Source organism: Chiloscyllium plagiosum, unplaced genomic scaffold (assembly GCF_037043375.1).
Source record: "Chiloscyllium plagiosum isolate Xiang-an unplaced genomic scaffold, Cpla_swu_hap1 HiC_scaffold_6, whole genome shotgun sequence".
In the NCBI taxonomy this organism is placed as follows: domain Eukaryota; kingdom Metazoa; phylum Chordata; class Chondrichthyes; order Orectolobiformes; family Hemiscylliidae; genus Chiloscyllium; species Chiloscyllium plagiosum.
Genome location: NW_028270144.1, coordinates 19,067,557 through 19,089,818, shown reverse-complemented (window position 1 = coordinate 19,089,818; position 22,262 = coordinate 19,067,557). Strand labels below are relative to the sequence as shown.

The following is a 22,262-nucleotide window of genomic DNA, read 5'->3' as shown; positions in this document are numbered from 1 at the left end:
AAGGTGTGAGGGCCGCAAACTGAACCACAGCTGCTTTGGGGAAAAAAGTTGGAGCAGATTGAAACCCACTAATCATCAGAGTGAAATTGAATAGAGCAAGCCCAGACTGTTAAAAAGAAACATTCAGCTTTATGGCTGAGTTGACTTGGTCAATTCTGATTCCCACAAATTGCCTTTCCCAAAGAGTAGGGCTGGAGCTATTGCGTCACTAGGCTTGAGTTTCATGAGTGCTGATTGGCTGCTGGCCGGGTCCCGCCCCTCCATTGTGGTGAAAGGTCGCAGGAAGATGGCGGCTCCCAGAGTCAGTGCTGCTGTGCGGTTGGCAATACTCACATTGAAGGTGAGCGGTTTCGAAACCCGGAGATTATAAACGGCAGGGGCGGGCGGGGGACTGAACTGTGGATTCACCCACTGACCGGCTTTATTCCCCGGGGGGGTCACCGGCGATCGGGCGCCGACTTCAATGGGACGAAGCGGGCCCGCATCAGGGCAATGACCTTTGACTATTTGCACCAATGACAGTCAGCAAAGATGTACTTCCCTTCACTAATTCCGTTTATTTTATAACCTGCCGCTCTGTAAGGTGACACACACTCGTGAAGCTGTATTGACCGAAAGAATACTAGAAATCGGAAACCAAAACAGAAATTGCTGCAAAAACTCAGCAGATCTGGCAGCCTCTGTGAACAGAAAGCAGAGCTAATGTTTGGGGTCCTGCTCAAAACCGAGGAAGGGTCACTGGATCCGAAACGGTAACCCTGCCTTCTCTTAGCAGAGGCTGCCAGACCTGCTGAGTTTTAACAGCAATTTCTGTTTTTGTTTCTGAAGGCTGTGCGTTCCAAGTCTCACTTCAGACACTAGAGGCCAGAATCCAAGTTAACACTCCCAGTAATTTCTGCTTCAGCAGTCCTGCCGGATTGAGAATCCACTTGTATTTGCTGTGATCTGAGAAGTATCTGCAGTCTCTGTGAGATGCCAGCCAAATGGTGCTGGAAGGCTCTGATAGGCAGGTTGTTCAGAGATTAGTGTAACTGCCTCCAACTCCTCAACTTCAACCCTGCAAGTTAGTGACAAAGTCTCTTAATGAGTTCAGTGCCGTCCTGGTTGAACCTTCACTGTTTTGGTCTGTCACAAATAGTGTCTCATGTGAGTTGGCAGACTTGTTTGACCTCGCTAAATATCACACAACACCAGGTTATAGTCCAACATGTTTATTTGAAAGTACAAGCTTTCAGAACATTGCTCCTTCGTTAGGTACATTTATTTGGGGGAGTTAGTTTTGAGTGATGATCACTTTGATATTGGTTTGGGAGAAAGCACTGTTGTTCTACTGTGTTTCTTCCTACCAGGAATGAGGGATTTATGCACGATCTCGCAAAGGCACTGTTCATGTGACTTTTCTAATACTTCAAGGTGCCTGCTGTAGGTTGTCCAAGTCTCTGAAGCAATTAGGAGCACAAGGATCGCTGCTGCCCAATAAACCATGATCATGGTCTTGAGTTTAAATTGCTGCTCCTTGAATACTTTTTCCTCAGTTATTTGAAGATGGAGCTGGGACATCAGAGGTGATGACCTTCGTTGTCTATATCTGTTTTCATCGAGAGAACGTTTCCAACTTTTTTGGAAAGTAGTGCTTGTTTTGCTGAATCTCTTCATTGATGTTAAACTGGTGGATGTAGGTATAGTTCTGTGGGCACTGGTTGTAGAAAGACCCTAGTTTTGAAATTGTTAAATGATAGGTCATCTGGGAGTGTTGCACAGTCAGAAGTGCCATTTTGGAAACAAAATATTAAACCAAGGCCCTGTATGCTCCCTCTGGTGGACTTAAAAGATTCCATTATTTCAATGATGCTCTGTTTTATTTGTCCCCGATAATAGCATCACAAAAAATCAGATTATACAGTCATTATTACAAAGCTATTTGTGGTAGCTTGCTGTGTGGAAGTAAGCTGCTCCATTTCCTACGTTACAGCAGTGACTGTACCTCAACCAAGTTTTCAATTGGCTATATAATGTTTTGGGACATCGAGGTCATGAAAGACATTCTACAATTGCAAGTTTGTCTGCCTATGACTCAATGGGTCACTCTCTCACTCCTCAGTCTGAAGATTACGCCTTTTTTTTTGCTATGGAGACCTGAGTACGGCATTCCCTGGGCTGTACTGAGGGAGTGTTGTACTGTTGTAGTTGCCAGAAATCAAATGAGAAGTTCCACCATTGTCCCTTTTCTTCTCTCTCAGGTGGATGTAAATAATATCAAGGACACTATTTCAAAGAAACTTAAGAGTATTTTCATCTAATGTTCAGGGTGACTAGGTGCTGGACTTCATCTAACTCCACGAAAAAGAAAAAAAAATTATCACTTTGCTTTTTGTAGGTATTTGTTTGATGCATTTCTTGCATTCCAATAGTGACTACAGTTCAAATGTTTTATTTGGCTGTGAAGCATTTTGAGATATATTGAGGTTGTGAAAGCAGTATATATGTACATTTTTCTTCAAAAAGGCTTCACGTATTCATGTGGGTTTAAGGCATCTTGATTGTTGTTGGACGTGGATATGTTTTGTCTGATGTGGCATATCTGGAAGATATCTTTTGTCTCTGCAGCTTTTCCAATTATGTACTCAATCTTCAGTGTCCTCAATCTTCTGTTGCACCATATCTTTAAGGTGTTTATTTTTAACAGAACAAAAATAATTCCTGATAATATAAATCGTGTACAGGACATTGGTTAGGCCACTTTTGGAATACTGTGTGCAATTCTGGTTTCCCTGCTGTAAGAAGGATGTGGTGAAACTTGAAAGGGTTCAGATAAGATTTACAAGACTGTTGCCAGGTTTGAGGCTTTGAGTTATGGAGGCCAAATAGAAGTTTATAAAATCATGAGGGGCATGGATAGGGTGGATAGTCAGGGTATTTTCCCCAGGGTGGGGTGTTCAAAATTAAAGGCATAGATTCAAAGTGAGAAGGGAAAGATTTAAAACTGATCTAAGGGGCAACCTTTTCAAGTAGCGGGTGGTGTGTATATGGACCAAGCTGCCAGAGGAAGTGGTGGAGGCTGGTACAATTACAACACTTATAAGGCCTGTGGATGGGTATGTGAATAAGACATGTTTTAGAGGGATATGGGCCAAATGCTGACAAATGGGACTAGATTAATTCAGGGTATCGGATTGGCATGGATGATTTGGACCAAAGGGTCTGTTTCCATGTTGTACAGCTCTATGACAATGAGTGATTTATTACATGCCTGATTCCAAATTTGTTTGTGAAGTGGAAAATTAATGTTGCTGTTCATGATCAAGATATTCATTTAACAGTTAAGCAGACATTTGTTTTCTAATATCTAACAAATGCAAGTTGATTAAGAGTGGTATTCTTACTTATGGTACTTTTCCTACATGGAAAGTACAATAGCATTGTTGATATTATTTTATGATTGTTTGTTTATTGAACCAGGAGAAAGGAACAGTGTCATGATAAAATTTTTACAAAAATAAATATCCTGAAATTCACCTTTATTTTTGCAATAAGTGAGTGTTGATAATGGAGCTGCTTTATACAGTCCTGTAGGTTAGAAATATAGTTTTGTTTCCATGTTTTATTTTCAAAACAATAAAAATAACAACTGGTGGCATGCAGTTCAGATAGTAGGTTATCATAGATGGGATGGAACAAAGCATTTACTATAATCTGAAACTTTCATCTTGATGATCTTAGCAAGGCAATTTCAGGGACCCAAGTCTCACATGTTTATTAACAGGTTCCCCTTCTCTGCACATCAATAAAGTTTTAGGTCTGCGTATTGTCTTCTGTTGTCCATGAGATGTGCACCTTTGTACCTTACCTCTTCAGACTGGTGCAATCTTTGATTGCCAGCATGGTTTGTTTGTAATTGAAATGACTGAATTTTTGAGTATCTCTTTGATTAATGGGCTTAACTGAGTCATAGAGACCAGCATTGTTCTCTGTGCCAATATAATTCAGGCAGTAGAGATGGTTCAGTGAATATCAATGTCCCCAGGAATGGTTCTGGCTCTTAATCATTGTTGTCCAAGTGGACTTCTATCACTGGGTAACTACGACATACCAATGAAAAATCAGGACAGAATTGGCGTTGACTGTGATGCTTTTGATCTCCTGCCCAAATAGCTGATTGATACTCCCTGTTGAGACACGCAATTTAAAATGTTGCACTGTTTGGACCCTGGGTAGTCTATGTCTTTAGGAGGGGAAAGAATTGAGATAAAATGGGGAAAGCCCTGCTACTGATTTGAGTACAGAAAGGGCTTAGTTGCGAAGCAAACTGTTGCATGTTACCTTGAGTCGAAAAGTGTGGCACTTGAGCCTGCTAATGACAAAATGAGTAAACTTGTAAGAGGTAATGGCAGGCTGAAATGCCTAAGACATTTCGAGACTGATTTCATATATGGAGTAAACAATAAACATAATTTGTGGTTGCTATGCTGTATAGTTTTATGGCTACTGCTATGGCCAATATTGGGTGAAGAATCATAGGGCTTTTGTTCATTTTCTTTGATTGCTGTAGTTATAAATACAGTGGAGCTGAAACAAGAAGCTCTTTGACTAGAAAGGGTGGTTTGTTCTGGGAGGTCTTATAATTAAGTTTTTGAGAATGCATCCATCCAGAGTTGGCAAATCTCATAGTGTGGGATCGATTACACTTGGCTGGCTGATTGTGGCTGGTAATTTGAGGTTGCTGTACCATTTGTGGGAATTGTTTTATGTTTTGGGTTTTGTATTAGCATGTAAAGTATCTAATGATATTCCAAATTGTTTGTCACTGTGACTTTGTTCACATTATCTAAGATTTCAGTGGTTTGCTTTAATTAATATGTGATGTTATTTTAAAACTCAGAATGATGTGGTATATTTCATTTTTCTGACTTGACATTCAGTGTAGACATGGGAATTGCTTATATGATGGTCAAAATTGAATCAGCAAAGATATATACTTTGTGCATTAACTCTTATTTTGAATCTGATTTATATGCCTGGAGCTGTTGAACATATTTTTGGTATGAGATCACTGAGGGTAGGGTGGTAGGCTAGCCTAGAATTTAAGCTTTGTTGCATTTGATCCCAAAAGAGGATTTCTTTTTGGGAACTGTTGTCCAGAACAAGATTCTGAAGATCTCGATGACATTTAAAGCTTGAGTTAGGAGGGGAGAAGTGCAGAAGTCACAGAATGTGTTCATTTTTGCTTGTCTTATTAACAGATTAATTTAACTGAATGAGATCAGTAGGCATTTCTCCCCATGGCTAATTATGGATATCTCCAATGTGCTTTTTGAATGTATTGTAATTTTATTGCTACTTCTAGTGCTTCCTATCACCATTTGAAAGTAAATATAAAAGTAGCTTTTGTCTTTAAGCTTCTGCTGTGTGTTTGCGGGTGGTAATGTGTGCAATTTCAAAGAGAATTAGAAAGTGCAGAATAAAACTATTAACTCCAGTAAGCCAAATAAAGCAAATGGGATAACTATTAGATTCCTGGCTACGTGCATTCCTGATGGAGCATAACTTGCAGTTTGCAGGAAGCAAAGATAACAAGTGAACATAGAACTGCATGCCCCCGAACTGCAACTGCTCCTGGCAGTGTAGTGGGCTTTATTACTCATAGATATGGTTGACAGTTGTACTGGACGAGTGCCGCTGTTTTGGAGGTGCTGAGTTGCATGATCTCAAAGCAGCCTAAAGCACTTCATAGCTTATTGGCTGCTTTTAATGTTACCGTTGTATATGTGAAATGTGGCAGCCAAGTTGTGCCAACATGCTGTAACCATGAAATAAATTACCAGATCAATCTGTTTTTCCATGTTAGTTGAGAGATAAATTTTGGCTGTGGTATCAGGGATATCTCCTTGCTCTTCTTTGAATTGTGTTGTGGGAACTTTTTTTGTGTGTTTGCCTGAGAGGCAGACAGGGTCTTAATTTCAGAACATAAGCTGTGGGAGTGGGAGGCCATAAATCCCCTTGAGTTTACTTGGTTATTCAGCAAGACTCTGGATGAACCAGTAGACCAACTCCTCTTTCATGCTCTATTCAGCTGCTCAAAATTTTATTGATCTCTATCTTGAATACACACAAGAATTGAGCATCCAAGTCTCTGTGAAGTAGACAATACTGAAGATTCACAACCATTTGAGTTTTGAAATTGCTCATCTGCTCATTCCTGAGCAGTCAATCCTGAATCCTGAGAATAGGTCTCTTAATTTTACCTAACATGGATATAAAAGATACAGTATAGAAACACATCATTCAGTACGAGAATCAGTGTGCATTTATGCTCTACTTGAATTTCGTACTTTAATCTGGTTTCTCCATAAGTGCATTTACACTATTTTCCTTTAGTGCACCCTGTGGGAGCAAGGCCCACATTTTAACTGCTTACTGGGTCAAATATTTTTCTTTGATTTTCTTCACTAATCTTTTGATGATTCTCTTCTATTAATAGTCCCCAATTTGCTTTTTTCCACAAGTGCAAACACACACTGTCTTCATCCATTATATCAAAACCTTTCAAAAACTTAGACATCTCTATTAGGTCACTTGTAGCCTCCTTTCTTCTTGAAAAGAGACCCAGATTGTTAATCCTTTCCTATTACCTATAACCTTACAGTTCAGGTGTCATCTTTGTAACATCTTTTGAGTGATTCTATATCCTTGTAATATGGTGACCAGCACTGTACTGTTCCCCAGGTGTAGTCTTAATAAGGTTCAATAGAAGTTTAGCAAAGCAGCCCCGCCTACCAACTTTTTCCCTTCAGAAATAACCTGAGAGCTTGGTTTATTTTACTAATGATCTTATTAAACAGTTTTGCCACTTTGTGCCGTTCCTGTGTCCACCTCTTTGTGAAATCACCTATTCACATGATTCTCACTGTATACCTTTTTGCCCCTTGTGACTCCAGTGTTCACTTATCTGCAGTTATCGTGGAGTAAACATGCACTAGGTATGCACCTTCTACTGTGCACACACAGTTGGTCCTTTCTGCCATTTACAAAAATAGGTTACAGTGACGTTCTCCAAGAATACACACTTCCAGTGAACAACAAGACTTAATGTTTTTGTTCCATAGATCCCCATGCTGCTCCACTCCATTTCAAAGTTGTATATGACCATTTTTAACAGCAAAATATCAAACTTAGCTATGACAAAATTAATTTGACAGCTAGGGAACATCTGCTTATTCTGCCAAATCTTCTAAGAAATTTATATGTTTTATTGCAATCGCCTCTTATATTTGTAGACATTAGAGAATCTATTCCCATTCTACTTGTGGGATAATCCTGTCATCCCAGCCCAGGAATTAGTTTTGTGAACTTTTATTGCACCCCTTCTAACTCAAGGATATCCTTTATCACAGAAGGAGATTAAATCTCTGTGCAATACTCCAGATATGTTCTCACCAAAGGTTTTGTGTAATTATCTAGTTTTTGAACCGTATGTTGTAGTTTTGATGCCCGGAGTCACGTTTGCATTCACATTTGCAAAAGATTCAGAGCATAGTGAGAGAAACAAAACAGGATGAATGTAAGATTTACTCCAGCACTGAACATGTGGTAATACGTTACCGTTAGCTCAGAGTCCAAGTTGCTATGGCAGCATGAACATACTGTGGTCCGGAGCTATGGATAAGGATGGTAAAGGCTTCAATATTCATTTCGTCACATGACCTACCAGGAATTTCTCCCATTCCTGCCTCCTATCATTTCCATGCATTGTAAGGATTTGCAGATTAAACTGAATCTATTAGGCTTTGCAATCCTTGGCCGTCAAGGTCTGGGTTTGGACTTGAACCTAGAGCTTCTGACTCAGTTGCACAGACACTGCTTAGAGTGTTACAAGATTGCTTACAATTAACTTGTAGTTGGTTGAAATTCACCAACTATTTAGAACCACATGAAATTAAATAGGACAGGAGAGGGGACATGGGCAAAGGAGCTAAGGATAGCACGGAGTGCAGAGGATTGAGGTGACTGCGTGTCAGCCATTTCAGATATCAGAAGGATACAACTTCTAGGGTGACCCAGGTGCAGATTTTTTGATATTTAATGAGTTAGATGGAGAAAAACGATTTCCTATGGTTAACGAGTTCAGAACAAAGGGATATGGCCATAAAAGTAGAGAGAGGGCATTCAGGAGTGAAGTCTGGAAACATTTTTCACACAGAGTCATGGATATCTGCAACTCTCCATCACTGCTACCCATTACCCCCTGTCAATAAAAAAAGCTGTTGATGCTGAAAGTGGGATGATGGGTAAGGGTGTCAATTGAAAATTTCAAAGCAAAGTAGGATGACCCTGGAAGTGAATAGTAATAAAATGGTAGATGAAATGAACAGGTCTTCACCAGGTCTTCAAGTAACATTGCAGTACTGGTAGTACATCAGGAAATGGAATTGAGGGAAGAACTCAGGAAAATCAAAATCACCAATGAGGTAACAAATGCCCAGGTCCTGATGGACTTCATCTTGGGTCTTAAAAGAATTAGTTGATGCTAAAACCTCCTTGGTTTGAAGTCGGTCCTATTAGATTGAACAATAGTGAATGAAACTTCTTTATTCAAAAGGGGAGAGAAAGCAGGAATTGGCAGTTAGCTTATCATCTGTCATAGAGAAATATTAAAAGCTATCATTAAAGATGTTAAAGCAAGGCACTTGGATAAAGTTAAGATCATCAGGCAAAGTCAGGTTTGCTTTGTGAAGTGGAAACACATTTGACCAATCTGTTGGACTTCTTTGAGGAGGTAATGTGGTGTGGGTAAAGGGAACACCAATAGATGCACTGTACATAAGTTTCCAAAAAAGTTGTTGGAGAAAATAAAAACTCATGATGCAGAGTGTAGCATTTTTGCACGATTAGGAAATTAGCTTGCACTGCTTCTTCATAATACCAGGGATCTGGGTTCACTTCAGCCTTGGATAACTGTCAGTTTGGCATTTCCACGTTCTCCCTATGTCTCTGTGGGTTTCTGTTGGGTGCTCCAGTTTCCTCCCCCAATCCAAAGATGTCTAGGTGAGGTGGATTGGTCATGTTAATTTTGCCATTGTGTCCAGAGATGTGGAGACTAAATGGATTAGCCGTGGTAAACATGGGGTCACAGGGATAGGATAGGAGACTGACTTTAGGTGGGATACTTTTCAGACAGTCAGTGTGGACTCGATGGGCTGATTGGCCTCTTTCTGCTCTGTAAGAATTCTATGATTCCTTGATTAGGAAGCAGAGAGTGGGCCGAAATGGGTCTTTTTAAGGTTGGCAAGATATAGAGAGTGTATTCCTGGGATCAGTGTTAGATCCTCAACCGTTTACAATTTACATGTGACTGTATGAGTGGATGGAAGTATGGTTGCCAAATTTGCTGATGAGACAAATGTAAGTAGAGAAGTAAATTGTGAAGAGGATGTAAGGAAGCTGTAGGTTAAGCAAGTCGGCAAAGATGTGACAAATGGAATATAATGTGGAAAATGTGAAATTGTTTATTTTATCAAAGAATAAAAAATAAGCACATGATCAAAGTGGTAAAATGTTTCAGAGCTCCGAGATGCAGAGGGTTTCAAGTGTATGAATCACACAAGACTAGTATGCAGGTACAGCAAGTAATTAAGAAAACTAACTAACAAAATGGTGTCACTCATGACAAAGGAAATTGAAAACTAAACTAAGTATGTTTTGTTTCATTTTAGGACTTTGACAAGAGCTCATCTGAAGTATTATTCACAGTATTGGTCACCTTATCAAAGGAAGCATTTAGATGATTTGGAGGTTAACTGGACTTAGAACGGGGAAATGTTGCCTTATGATTAAAGGTTAGAAGATGAGGCTTGTATCTGCTGGAGTTTAGAACAGCAAGAGACAATTTCATTGAAACATATAAGATCCTGAGGAGCCTTGATAGGATGTGTGTAGAGAGGGTGTCTCCTTATATGGCATTATCTAGGGGTCATTGTTTAAAAAGGACAAGCTAAATTTTTTTCTCTGAGGCTTGTAAATCTTTGGAACTCTCTTCCTGAAAAGGTATTGGAAGGAGAATCCTTGAATATTTTTAAGGCAGATATAGATGAAATCCTGATGAGCAAAAGGGTGGAAGGTTATTAGGAGTAGGTGGTAATGTGGTTGTGAGGCTACAAACAGATTAGCTGTGATCTCAATGAATGGCTGAGCAGGCTTGAGGTGTTGAAAATGTTCGCTAGATTTTTAGATAATGGTATTGATGGAGTTAAGTACAAATTAGTCAAGATTTATTGTGAAGGGCCAAGGTGCTGAATAGCCTTCTCCTGTTCCTGATGAAGGGCTTTTGCCCGAAACGTCGATTTTGCCTGTCCTCGGATGCTGCCTGAATTGCTGTGCTCTTCCAGCACCACTGATCCAGAATTCTCCTGTTCCTATGTCCCATAATTTATTCTGATTCCCGAAACCATACTATCATGTTGTTTTCTCCTTTAACACACTCCATAAAATGTCTCCCTTCATTGTCATGTGCTGTTTCATCTTCCCTGTGAAGCATCTTGGGATACTTTGCTACATTAAAGACTGTATGTAAATGCAAGTTGTTGCTGTTGAATATGACAGTGAATGTTACCCAGATTTCAATGTTTCAGTGTTCTAATCAAGTGTTTTTTTGTTTGTTCGTCTAGCATGCATCATCCCACTCCAGGTGCAGTTTTGCTGTCTCTCGTGTGTTGTACTCCACTGTTTCGGATCTAAATGAACCAGTAAGTTCTGCTTGGTAGCGATCTTAAAGGTTTGATGGGATCAATGTAGAAAAAATGTTTCCACTTCGGAGAGATCAGCACTGGGCAAGAATGTACATGTATTTGGAAAGGCAAGGACTGATTAGGGATAGTCAACATGACTTTGTGCGTGGGAAATCGTGTCTGACAAACTAGATTGAGTTTTTTTTTGAAGAAGTAACAAAGAGGATTAATGAGGGCAGAGCGGTAGATGTGATCTATAAGGACTTCAGTAAGGCATTCAATAAGGTTCTCCATGGGAGACTGGTTAGCAAGGTAAAATCTCGGAGGCTGAGCGGTGACCTTATAGAGGTTTATAAAATCATGAATGGCATGGATAGGATAAATAGATAGAGTCTTTTCCATGGTGTGGGGGAGTCCAGAACTAGAAGGCATAGGTTTAGGGTGAGAGGGGAATGATATAAAAGAGACCTAAGGGGCAACCTTTTCATGCAGAGGATGGTACATCTATGGAATGAGCTGTCAGAGGAAGTGGTAGAGACTGGTACAATTGCAACATTTAAAAGGCACCTGGATGGGTATATGATTGGGAAGGGTTTGGAGGGATATGGACCAAGTGCTGGCAGGTGGGACTAGATTGGCTTGGGATATCTGGTCAGCATGGACAAGTTGGATCGAAGGGTCTGTTTCCATGCTGTACATCTCTATGACTCTTAAGTATGTAGGGATTATTTCATGAGGAAGTGTTGTGTAGATTGGGCCTGTACTCATTAGAATCTTGAAGAATGAGAGGTGACCATATTTAAACCTGTCAGATTCTTGGAGGGCTTGCAGATATGGAAAGGTTGTTTCACCTTGTGGATGAATCTCGGACCAGAGGGCATAATCTCAGAATAAAGGATTGCACACTTAAGACAGCGATGTGAAGGAATTTCTTCTCTGAGGGTTATGAATCTGTGGGATTCTTTACCACAAAGGGCTGTTATTGCTGGGTCATTCAGTATATTCAAGGCTGAGATAGATAGATTTTTACTCAGTAAAGGGAGTCAAAGGTTATGGGGAAAAGGCAGGAAAGTGGATTATCAGATCAGCCATGATCAAATTGAATGGCACAACAGACTGTATAGGTTTGATGGTCTATTTCTGCTCCTATGTTTTATTAACACTAAGGACCATGAATATAACGTAGTCATTAATAAATCCAAATATTGGGATTTTTGTTGTCACATGTTTCTGAAAATGATTTGGCTCTCATTACAAATTCATTATTTGAATTTACAGCTACCAGATTAAGGAGGGGAGGGTGCATGGCAAATTGAGCAAGAATAGAGAGAGTTGGTAGAGAACATAGGTTCGCAGAGTAAAAAGGTACAGTTGCAGTTTAGCTGCGAGAAGTGATCTATTTTGGTAAGGGTTGGTGTTGGAGGTGTAGAGAGCCAGATAAGTGTGCAGATGGATCCATAAAGGTAGGGAATTCAGATATAAGAGGTAATTTAAAGGAAAACTCGAATTATGAAAATTAGCATAGGGCCAGATTTGTTCAGTGTTAGCTTGTTCATAGGGAGATTATACTTTGCCCAAGCACCTTAAGCTCCCCACCCCTGCCCGAAAAAGGGGGAATCAGATGGATTCATGCCATTTAATCTATCTAGTGGTTAGGAAAAGGCTTAATAAAACCCTGAGCAGTGTCTCCTCTGATCAGTTACACAAGGGAAGTCAGAGCCCATGGGTTATGGCCAAGAAGGGATGGGAGAATATTAGACGAAGTGGTGAATTTTCCTATATTAAATATTAAGGTTAATTTTATAGCAGTGAATGAACCCGATTTGTTCATCATTAAACTACTTTCTTTTTGATGTTTGTCTTTCCCCTCAGACATTTGACAAAATCCTTGTTGCAAACAGAGGAGAAATTGCCTGCCGGGTAAGCTGTTTTCTGTGTACTTTAGTTCAATTAAGTCTGAGGAATGCATATGTTTAAAGAGGGTCTCTTTTAGAGTGATAGAACTCCACAGGATAGAAGGACTCCATTTGGCTCAATTTGCCTGTGAAATAATTGTCCAGTAGTCCCATTCCATTGCTCTTTCCCCATAATCTGTAACTATCCACTTTTCAAATGCATATTCTCGTTTTGAAAATTGTCTGAAACTGCTTCCACCACCCTTTCAGGCACATTATGTCAGATTATAATTCACTGTGTGAAAACCAATTTCACTCATCTCCCTCTCAGAGGAACCTGTTTGCTCCCTAAAAAAAAAAAATAAAAGTTTATTTTCTGAAAAATAATGACGTTTTGTTGGTAACAGAATGTGAAGTATCTCTCCTTATTAAGTTGTTGTGTCAATATTAGGGAATGTTCTTGAGTAACACTATGGTCAACAGTGGGAAATATGACTTCCAAACTTGCTCAAGAACAAGTTTGAAGTGACATGACCATGGGAGTAAGTATAGTCACTACTTTGAGAATGCATGTTTCATCCAGGAGGTAGCCGATTTCCCAGGGGCAGGCTGGAGGGCTGGTTTAATGTTGTATGGAAATGACTGGGACCTGGCGATGAAGACCAGCAATATTTGACACAGTATAACACGGATGCAGCTTGAGACAATTCAAATTGGCAATTAAATTAACATTTTTGAAAAAAAGTCAATGGAATTTAAATTACAGATAAAACTTCCACCAAAAAGGGAGATATTTCAGCAGAGCATATTTAATTGCATTTACATGTTAAGATCTCTTTTTTTTTAAGGTTGAGTAAATTGTTCTTTTTTTCCTTAGTTTAACTCTAAGAAGTACACGTTTGCCTTATTCAGAACGTGGTCTGCTGAGAACATTAGGAAGCACTTGGAAATCGTACAGCCAAGATTTTTCACCTATTAGTTTTACTGCACAGAAGGTCACGGCATAATACTATTCTAGTTTCTAATATGTGCTCCTGGTTGTTATGGAAAAAAAATGAAGATGTGATTAAAGGATTAGCCTTGCACTTCAGCCACATTATATTAATTCTTAGTTAATTCTCATTGCAACTTGGAAATGTTCATGCGGATTTTTCAGAATTTTGGCAGAGTAGTGGTTAAAATAAAAACAGTTAAAATACTCAGGGTTCTGAATGTTCTTCTGTTTTATTGTGTAGTTATATACACACTGTGAATTTGAGTTAAACTGAATTGGATGACATCCTGAACAGAACAGATAATAAGAAAAAGAATATCAAAGATCACTAGTGATAAAACTGAAAGAGAAGAGGCAATAAAGAATTATTTGAGGGAACTGCATGAAAATTGTTCTAACATGTGACTCGTGGTTAACCTTAACACTTTGTACACCGTGGCGATTTGTTGTATCGCTTGCTGGTTTGGGAAACAAATATTTGTTAACCTTTATGGCTGGGTATCCAATTTTGTTTTATCAAACTGTTTAGCTGCCTTGAAACAATCTTTATTTGACCTCATGATTGCTATAATTGCATGCTTCTTTTAATTCTAAGGCCAGCAACCTTTTGATTTTAAAATTCTCAACCTTGTTTTCAAATCCTTCCACAGTCTTAGCCTATCCATCTCCATAACCACCTCTAACTCTACAACCCTACGAGATTTCTGTGCTCCTGTAATTCTGTCATCTTGTAGATTCACAGTTATCATTGCTTTGCCATAGAAATCTGTGCATTCCGTAGCCTGGATCCTGAATTCTGAAGTTTACTCCCTAAAACCCATTGCTGCTTTCTATCTTTTTGCTTCTTTCTTGTTTGAAAGGACGTGGAGGGTCATTAGCAAATTGATGTTTGAAGGCCATCCCTACTTACACTTGAAATTATGGGTTAGAGAGTCATAGGGTCATAGAGCTTTTACAATATGGCGAAAGGCCATTTGGCTCATTAGGTCTGTGCTGGTTACCAAGCATTTATCTATGCCAATCCCGTATTCCAGCACTTGGCCTGGAGCTTTGTGATCTACGGTCTTTCAAGTGCTCATCTAATGCTTCTTAAATTTCTTGAGCGTTCCTGCCTCTAAAATCCTTTTAGGCAGTGAATTCCAGATACCCACCACACACTAGGTGAAAAACCTTTTTCCCCCAAATCCTCCTTCAACCCTCTGTTGCTTACCTTAAAATTGTGCCCCCTAGTCTTGACCCCTTGACTAAAGGGACACATTTCTTCCTGTCTATGTTAGCCCTCTCCCTCATAACTTTGAGCACGTCTACCTTTTCTTTGCCTTCTCTGCTGCAAGGAAAACAACCCCAGCTAATGTAGTATCTCTTCATAGCTGAATCACTCTAGTCCAGGCAATAGCCTGGTGAATCTTCTCTGCACTCTCTCTGTGCAATCACATCCTTCCTATGGTGACCGGAACTGCATGTAATATTCCAGCTGTGGCCTATCTAACATTATATACAGCTCCATCATAGTTTCCTTGCTGGTGTGTTCAGTGCACTGACTAATACAGGTACATATCCCATATGCTGCCTTAACATCCTTAACCACCTTTCCTGTTGCCTTCAAGCATTTATGGACATGTACACTGAGTTCTCTCTGCTCTATACTTCTTAGTATCTTACCATTCAACATGTACACCCTTTGTCTATTAGTCCTCCAAAAATGTATCACCTCACATTTTTCAGCATTAGAATCCATTTACTTCTGTTCAGCCCATCAAACCAGCCTGTCTTTATTGTCCTGTCATGTAAGGCTTCTCTGTCACAGTACTTACTGCTATTAATGTATGTGTAGTCTGTGAACTCACTGATCATGCCTTCTACATTTATGTCCAGATCACTAATGCACATGACAAACAGCAAGGCACCCAGCATCAAATACTGTGGTACACCATTAGACACAAGCTTCCAGTCACACATACGCCCTTCTATCATCACCCTCTGCTTCCTACCACTAAGCCAATTTTGGATCCCATTTGCCAAATTGCCTTGGATCCCATGGGCTGTTAGGTTTTTAACCAGTCTACCAATTGAAACCTTGTTAATAGTCTTACTGAAGTCCATATAGACCACATCAACTGTGCTGCCACATTGTTGTCATTTGTAAGCAGACAAACTAAAGAAATCAATGAAGTAGCTGGGTTTTACAGCAATTGATAACTGTCATGGTTATGATTACTAGTTTTATATTTCAAATTGAATCAATTGGATTTAAATTCCACCACTGCTGTAGTGAGATTCGAGACCATGACCCAGTGCATTAACTTTGGCCCCTGGATTCCTAGTTCATTAGATTAGATTCCCTACAGTGTGGAAACAGGCCCCATTTGGCCCAACAGGTCCACACCGACCCTCCGAAGAGTAACCCATCCAGACCCATATCCGTGTGACTAATGCACCTAGCACTATGAGCAATTTAGCATGGCCAATTCAACTGACCTGCACATCTTTGTGACTGTGGGAGAAAAATGGAGCACCCAGAGGAAACCCACGCAGACACTGGGAGAATGTGCAAACTCCACAAAGTCACCCGAGATGGGAATTGAACCCGGCTCCCTGGTGCTGTAAGGCAGCAGTGTTAGCCACTGTGCCGCCCCATATACCTGTTGCTTCTTTTAGTGCTCTCATTTCTGGGTTATGACTTTTTTAGATTAGATTAGATTCCCTCCAGTGTGGAAACAGGCCCTTTGGCCTAACAAGTCCAAGTAAGTTTTAAAAATTTCCTTCCTCCATATTTTTATTGCAGCTCAGTTAGAAAGTTGCATCTCCTGACCCTTACCACAGTTTGTTCAGGTCATCAGGGGTTGTGTGGAGTGGCCTGTGTTGATGTAACCTCATATTTTATACGTTTGACTGTGCCTGCTTGGCAGTTCTCTTTCCTCATTTTCAATGTCTCCTTTAAACCTCCCCCTTTGACGGTATCCTAACATTTTCTTTTGCTGCATGGTGTCAACTTTTGTTTTCTCATGCTTCCGTGAAGAAACTTGCAATATTTTTACTATTTTCATAGTGCATTATGAATGCATATTCATTATTTCAATGTTGTTCAAAAAACATTCATGTATGTTTTCCTCGAACATCTCATTCAATATCCATTAAAGAAAAATCAACAGTATTGGCCTTAACTGCAAGCAATCTTTATCTTGCACAGGCAACACTGTTTTTGGGAGGCTTGGGCTGGTTTTCCAATGCTTCAGGTTTGTGTTCTTTAGATGATGCTGGAGTTGCACTCTTTCCTGTGCCCTGGAGCATGCGTAACATGAGCTCAGTACTTTGCAAGTGTCTCATCTTTGCTGCAAAGTTGTCTGATGTATCAGTTTTGGCTGTTTTATTTGCTTTTTGTTCTTTTTGTCCTGGATGTCAAGCAGTAACCTCCCTTGATTGCTTGTTACCTAACCCTTCAACATGTTGCACTTCACCCCACTACTGGTGTCCAGCTTGAGGGTGGTGTGGCTCCTCTGGATGATGGGGGTTGTGTTGTTGGCCACCTCCAGGACTTCAGTGGTCAGAATGCTAGAGTGCAGGAGTCAGATCAACTAAAACTCCAGTAGCTACACTGTTGGCATAATTTCTCCTTCAAAGGAACATGGCTGCTGAGGAATGATGGTCCTTCCTGGCATCTCAGTGACATGACCTTGGCTTCAGCATTATCTCCGTTCTTTCTTCTGACAACCTTTCTTCAAAATTACTTGCATGTGTGAGCAATAATCTCGCCAAAAGATGAGTTGGAATGGAGAGAAAAAGAGAGAGATCTTTGTCCTTGAGCAATATCTTGATAGATGGCTAATGTTGCTGAAACTTTAATGTTTGAATTTAAACTGCATAGTACATTTTGAAAATTAATTTCTTGAATTATTCATTTAAGTCTATAAACTACAATAAAATCCACAGCTAAAAACCCCTATGTTTATCATTGAATTTTAATTTATCAGGTTGTATCGTCATACAGTATGGGAACAGACCCTTTGGTCCAACCAGTCCATGCTGATCATAATCCCAACCTAAACTAGTCCCATCTGCTTGTACCTAGTCCATATCCCTCCAAACATTTCTTATTCATGTATTTATCTAAATGTCTTCCAAATGTTGTAACTGTACCCCAATTCACCACTCCTATTGAAATTCATTCCACACACAAACCACACTCTATGTAAAACAAATTGTCCCTCATGTATTTTGTAAATCTTTCTCCTGTCACCTTGAAAATATGCTTTCTAGACTTGAAATTCCCCACCCCAGAGAAAAGGCACCTAGCATTCACCTTTTCTATGCCCCTCATGATTTTATAAACCTCTCTAAGGTCATCTGTCAATTTCCTGTGCTCCAGTGAAAAAAGTCCCAGCTTATTTTGCCTCTCCTTGCAACTCAAGCACTCTATTCCAAGCAATATCCTGGTTAATCTTTTCTAAACTCTCTCCAGCTTAATAACAACCTTCATATAACAGGGAGACCAGAACTGGATACAGTACTCCACAAGAGGCTTCACCTACATCCTCGACAACCTCAACATAACATCCTAACTCCTATATTCAATGGTCTGAGCAATGAAAGCAAGCATGCTAAATGCCGTCTTAACCACCATATCTATGAGTGATACAAACTTCAAAGACTTGTGTAACTGAATCCTAGATCCCTCTGTTCTTCAACACTGTCTAAGGCCATACTTTTAATTATTGAAGTCTTGTCTTTGCTTGTTTTATCAAAATGCAATACCAATATGAAGGAATTTCATTTCGATTCATTGTTAAACAAAGTTATTTTTCACTGAGGTTTTGCAATCTCTGAATATACTGGCCAAAAAGGAGATTCATTAGTATCTTTCAAAAGGAAACTTGTTAAGTACTTAAAATGGACTTTAGAAATTTGCAGATCTGGCACAGCCACCATCGTTTGAATGGCTTTCTTCTATCCTGTGAGAGTTTTGGAAAGCTTAAATGAGATTTTGTCTTTTAAATGCTTTCTTTCCCCCTCTGTTCCAACATAATTTACTCATATCAATACAGAGAGTGTAGAAATTAGGAGCAATCAATGTGGAGATTAATTCTGCCTCCTTGCTTCTCTGACAGTGAGCATCAGTGGCCTGGTAACGATGTGAGAAGTGTGGCATTGTTTCTGTTATCTGATTAGAGAATGCTATCCAAATAATGAATATTGTCATCCTGTTGTTTCGGAGGTGAGAGAGACTATCAAGTATAGAGTCATAGAGATGTACAACATGGATACAGACCCTTTGCTCCAACCCATCCATGCCGACAAGATATCCCAACCCAATCTAGTCCCACCTGCCAGCACCCGGCCCATATCCCTCCAAACCCTTCCTATTCATATACCCATCCAAATGCCTTTTAAATGTTGCAATTGTACCAGCCTCTACCACTTCCTCTGACAGCTCAATCCATACATGTACCACCCTCTGCGTGAAAAAGTTGCCCTTTAGGTCTCTTTTATATCTTTCCCCACTCATCCTAAATCTATGCCTTCTAGTTCTGGACTCCCCGATCCTAGGGAAAAGACTTTGCCTATTTATCTTATCTGTGCCCCTCATGATTTTGTAAACCTCTATAAGGTCACCCATCAATCTCCGAAGTTCCAGAAAAAACCGCACCAGCCTGTTCAGTCTCTCCGTATGGCTCAAATCCTCCAACCCTGGTAACACACTTGTAAATCTTTTCTGAACCCTTCCAAGTTTCACAACATCTTTCCGATAGGAAGCAGACCAGAATTGCACGCAATATTCCAACAGTGGCCTAACCAATGTCCTGTACAGCCGCAACATGACCTCCCAATTCCTGTACTCAATACTCTGACCAATAAAGGAAAACATACCAAACGCCGCCTTCGCTATCCTGTCTACCTGCGACTCCACTTTCAAGGAGCTATTAACCTGCACTCCAAGGTTTCTTCGTTCAGCAACACTCCCTCGGACCTTACCATGAAGTGTGTGAGCCCTGCTAAGATTAGCTTTCCCAAAATGCAGCACCTCGCATTTATCTGAATTAAACTCCATCTGCCACTTCTCAGCCCATTGGCCCATCTGGTTGTAATCTGAGGTTACCCTCTTCGCTGTCCACTACACCTCCAATTTTGGTGTCATCTGCAAACTTACTAACTGTACCTCTTATGCTCACATCCAAATCATTTATGTAAATGGCAAAAAATAGAAGACCCAGTATTGATCCTTGTGGCACTCCACTGGTCAGAGGCCTCCAATCTGAAAAACAACCCTCCACCACCACCCTCTATCTTCTACCTTTGAGCCAGTTCTGTATCCAAATAGCTAGTTCACCCTGTATTCTGTGAGCTCTAACCTTGAAAACCAGTCTCCCATGGAGAACCTTGTCGAACGCCTTACTGAAGACCATATAGATCACATCTACTGCTCTGCCCTCATCAATCCTCTTTGTTACTTCTTCAAAAAAACTCAATCAAGTTTGTGAGACATGATTTCCCACGCACAAAGCCGTGTTGACTATCCCTAATTAGTCCTTGCTTTTCCAAATACATGTAGAAACTGTCCTTCAGGATTCCCTCCAACAACTTGCCCACTACCGACGTCAGGCTCACTGGCTTGTCCTTACCACCCTTCTTAAACAGTGGCACCACGTTCCGGCACCTCACCTGTGACTATCGATGATACACATATCTCAGCAAGAGGCCCAGCAATCACTTTTCTAGCTTCCCACAGAGTTCTAGGATACACCTGATTATCCACCTCTGTGCATTTCAAGACATCCAGCACTTCCTCTTCTGTAATATGGACAATTTGCAAGGTGTCACCATCTATTTCCTGACATTCTTTATCTTTCATATCCTTTTCCACAGTAAATACTGATGCAAAATACTCGTTTAGTATCTTCCCCATTTTCTGCGGCTCCACACGAAGGCCGCCTTGCTGATCTTTGAGGGGCCCTATTCTCTCCCTAGTTACCCTTTTGTCCTTAATGTATTTGTAAAAACCCTTTGGATTCTCCTTAATTCTGTTTGCCAAAGCTATCTCATGTCCCCTTTTTGCCCTCCTGATTTCCCTCTTAAGTATATGCCTACTGCCTTTATACTCTTCTAAGGATTCACACGATCTATCCTGTCTATACCTGACATATGCTTCTTTCTTTTTCTTAACCAAACCCTCAATTTCTTTAGTCATCCAGTATTCCCTATACCTCGCAGCCTTTCCTTTCACCCTAACAGGAATATACTTTCTCTGGATTCTTGTTATCTCATTCCTGAAGGCTTCCCATTTTCCAGCCGTCCCTTTACCTGCGAGCATCTGCCCCCAATCAAGCAGAAACAAAGGAGGAAGTTTTCAACAGAATCAAAAAGATGTCTGAAGTTATGTTTTAAAAAAAGTATAATTAAATAATTGATTTCATGGATTTTGTGTTTCTTTTGTAGATCATTAAGACTTGCAAGAAGATGGGCATAAAAACAGTTGCAATTCATAGCGATGTGGACTCCAATGCTGTAAGTCACTAATTATCAATCTATAACTTAACCCCTATTTTTATTTTGCATTTTGAATGTATAACTAGATTGTGATTTTTCTAAATGCACCTTATGATTAATTTGTGGAGATTAACTTAAATGCAGAAGAAACAATTCCAAAATGGTATTGTTTGGCTGGAAGAGCTGCTTAGCAAAGTTAGAAACTGTAACTTGTCACTTAGCTATATACGAGAAAGCTCTCTTATGTGAGTCAGTATAACTTAGACAGTTTCCCTCGTGCGTTTTGTGACCTGAAAGATGTTGGAATGCTTTGCTATATGAATGACAAAAACTGAGTATGGAAATGGAACAAGATAGGGTGAAATACTGACTTACATTTATATGGTACCATTCACAATTTCATGACATCCCAATGCATTTTGAAACCAATTAAGTAATTTTTGAAGTGTAGTCACTTTTTGTCATGTAAGGAGTTTAGCAACCTACACTTAAGTTCCCCACATTTTCTGCTAATGTGGTGGCTTTTAGTGGTGGTGGGTGAGGAATATTTTCTATACAGGGCACCTGGGATAGCTCCCCGCTTCTCTTCGAAATAGTACGATTGGATCTTCACCTTCCAATTGAGAGGTCTCATGTGTTTGTCTTTTATCTCGCCTAATCTTGAATGTGCGTCGGTGTTTGTGTGTATTTACGGTTTTTCAATAGGTTTAATTTATGTCATGTAATAGCAGATTTGAAATCCTTTATTTTCTCTTTTTTTTTGTTGTGCAGGTTCATAACACTTGAAAAGTGGAGTCGCAGGTAGACAGGACAGTGAAGATGATGTTTGGTTTGCTTGCCTTTATTAGTCAGTGTATTGAGTATAGGAGTTGGGAGGTCATGTTGTGGCTGTACAGGACATTTGTTAGGCCACTTTTGGAATACTGTGTTCAGTTCTGATTTCTCTGCTATAGGAAGGATGTTGTGAAACTTGAAAGTGTTCAGAAAAGACGTACAAGAATGTTACCAAGATTGGAGGATGTGAGGTATAGTCAAAGGCTGAATAGGCTGGGGCTATTTTTCCTGGCGTTTCGGAGACTCGGTTGATCTTATAGAGGATTATAAAATCATGAGGGGCATGAATAGGGTGAATAGCCAATGCTATGAAGATGTGGGTGTACTGTACCTTTA

General features: G+C 40.0%; 1 protein-coding gene across 1 annotated transcript in view; it reads left to right on the top strand.

Moving 5' to 3' along the window:
• Positions 1-278: 278 nt before the first annotated feature.
• pcca (propionyl-CoA carboxylase subunit alpha) overlaps positions 279-22,262 on the top strand; it is a 378,154-nt gene continuing 356,170 nt past the window's right edge. The window contains exons 1-4 of the mRNA XM_043691289.2: positions 279-340; positions 10,662-10,739; positions 12,594-12,641; positions 21,042-21,110. Of these exons, the coding sequence (XP_043547224.1) occupies positions 287-340; positions 10,662-10,739; positions 12,594-12,641; positions 21,042-21,110 (249 nt within the window). The 5' untranslated portion in view covers positions 279-286. The remainder of the gene's footprint in view (positions 341-10,661; positions 10,740-12,593; positions 12,642-21,041; positions 21,111-22,262) is intronic.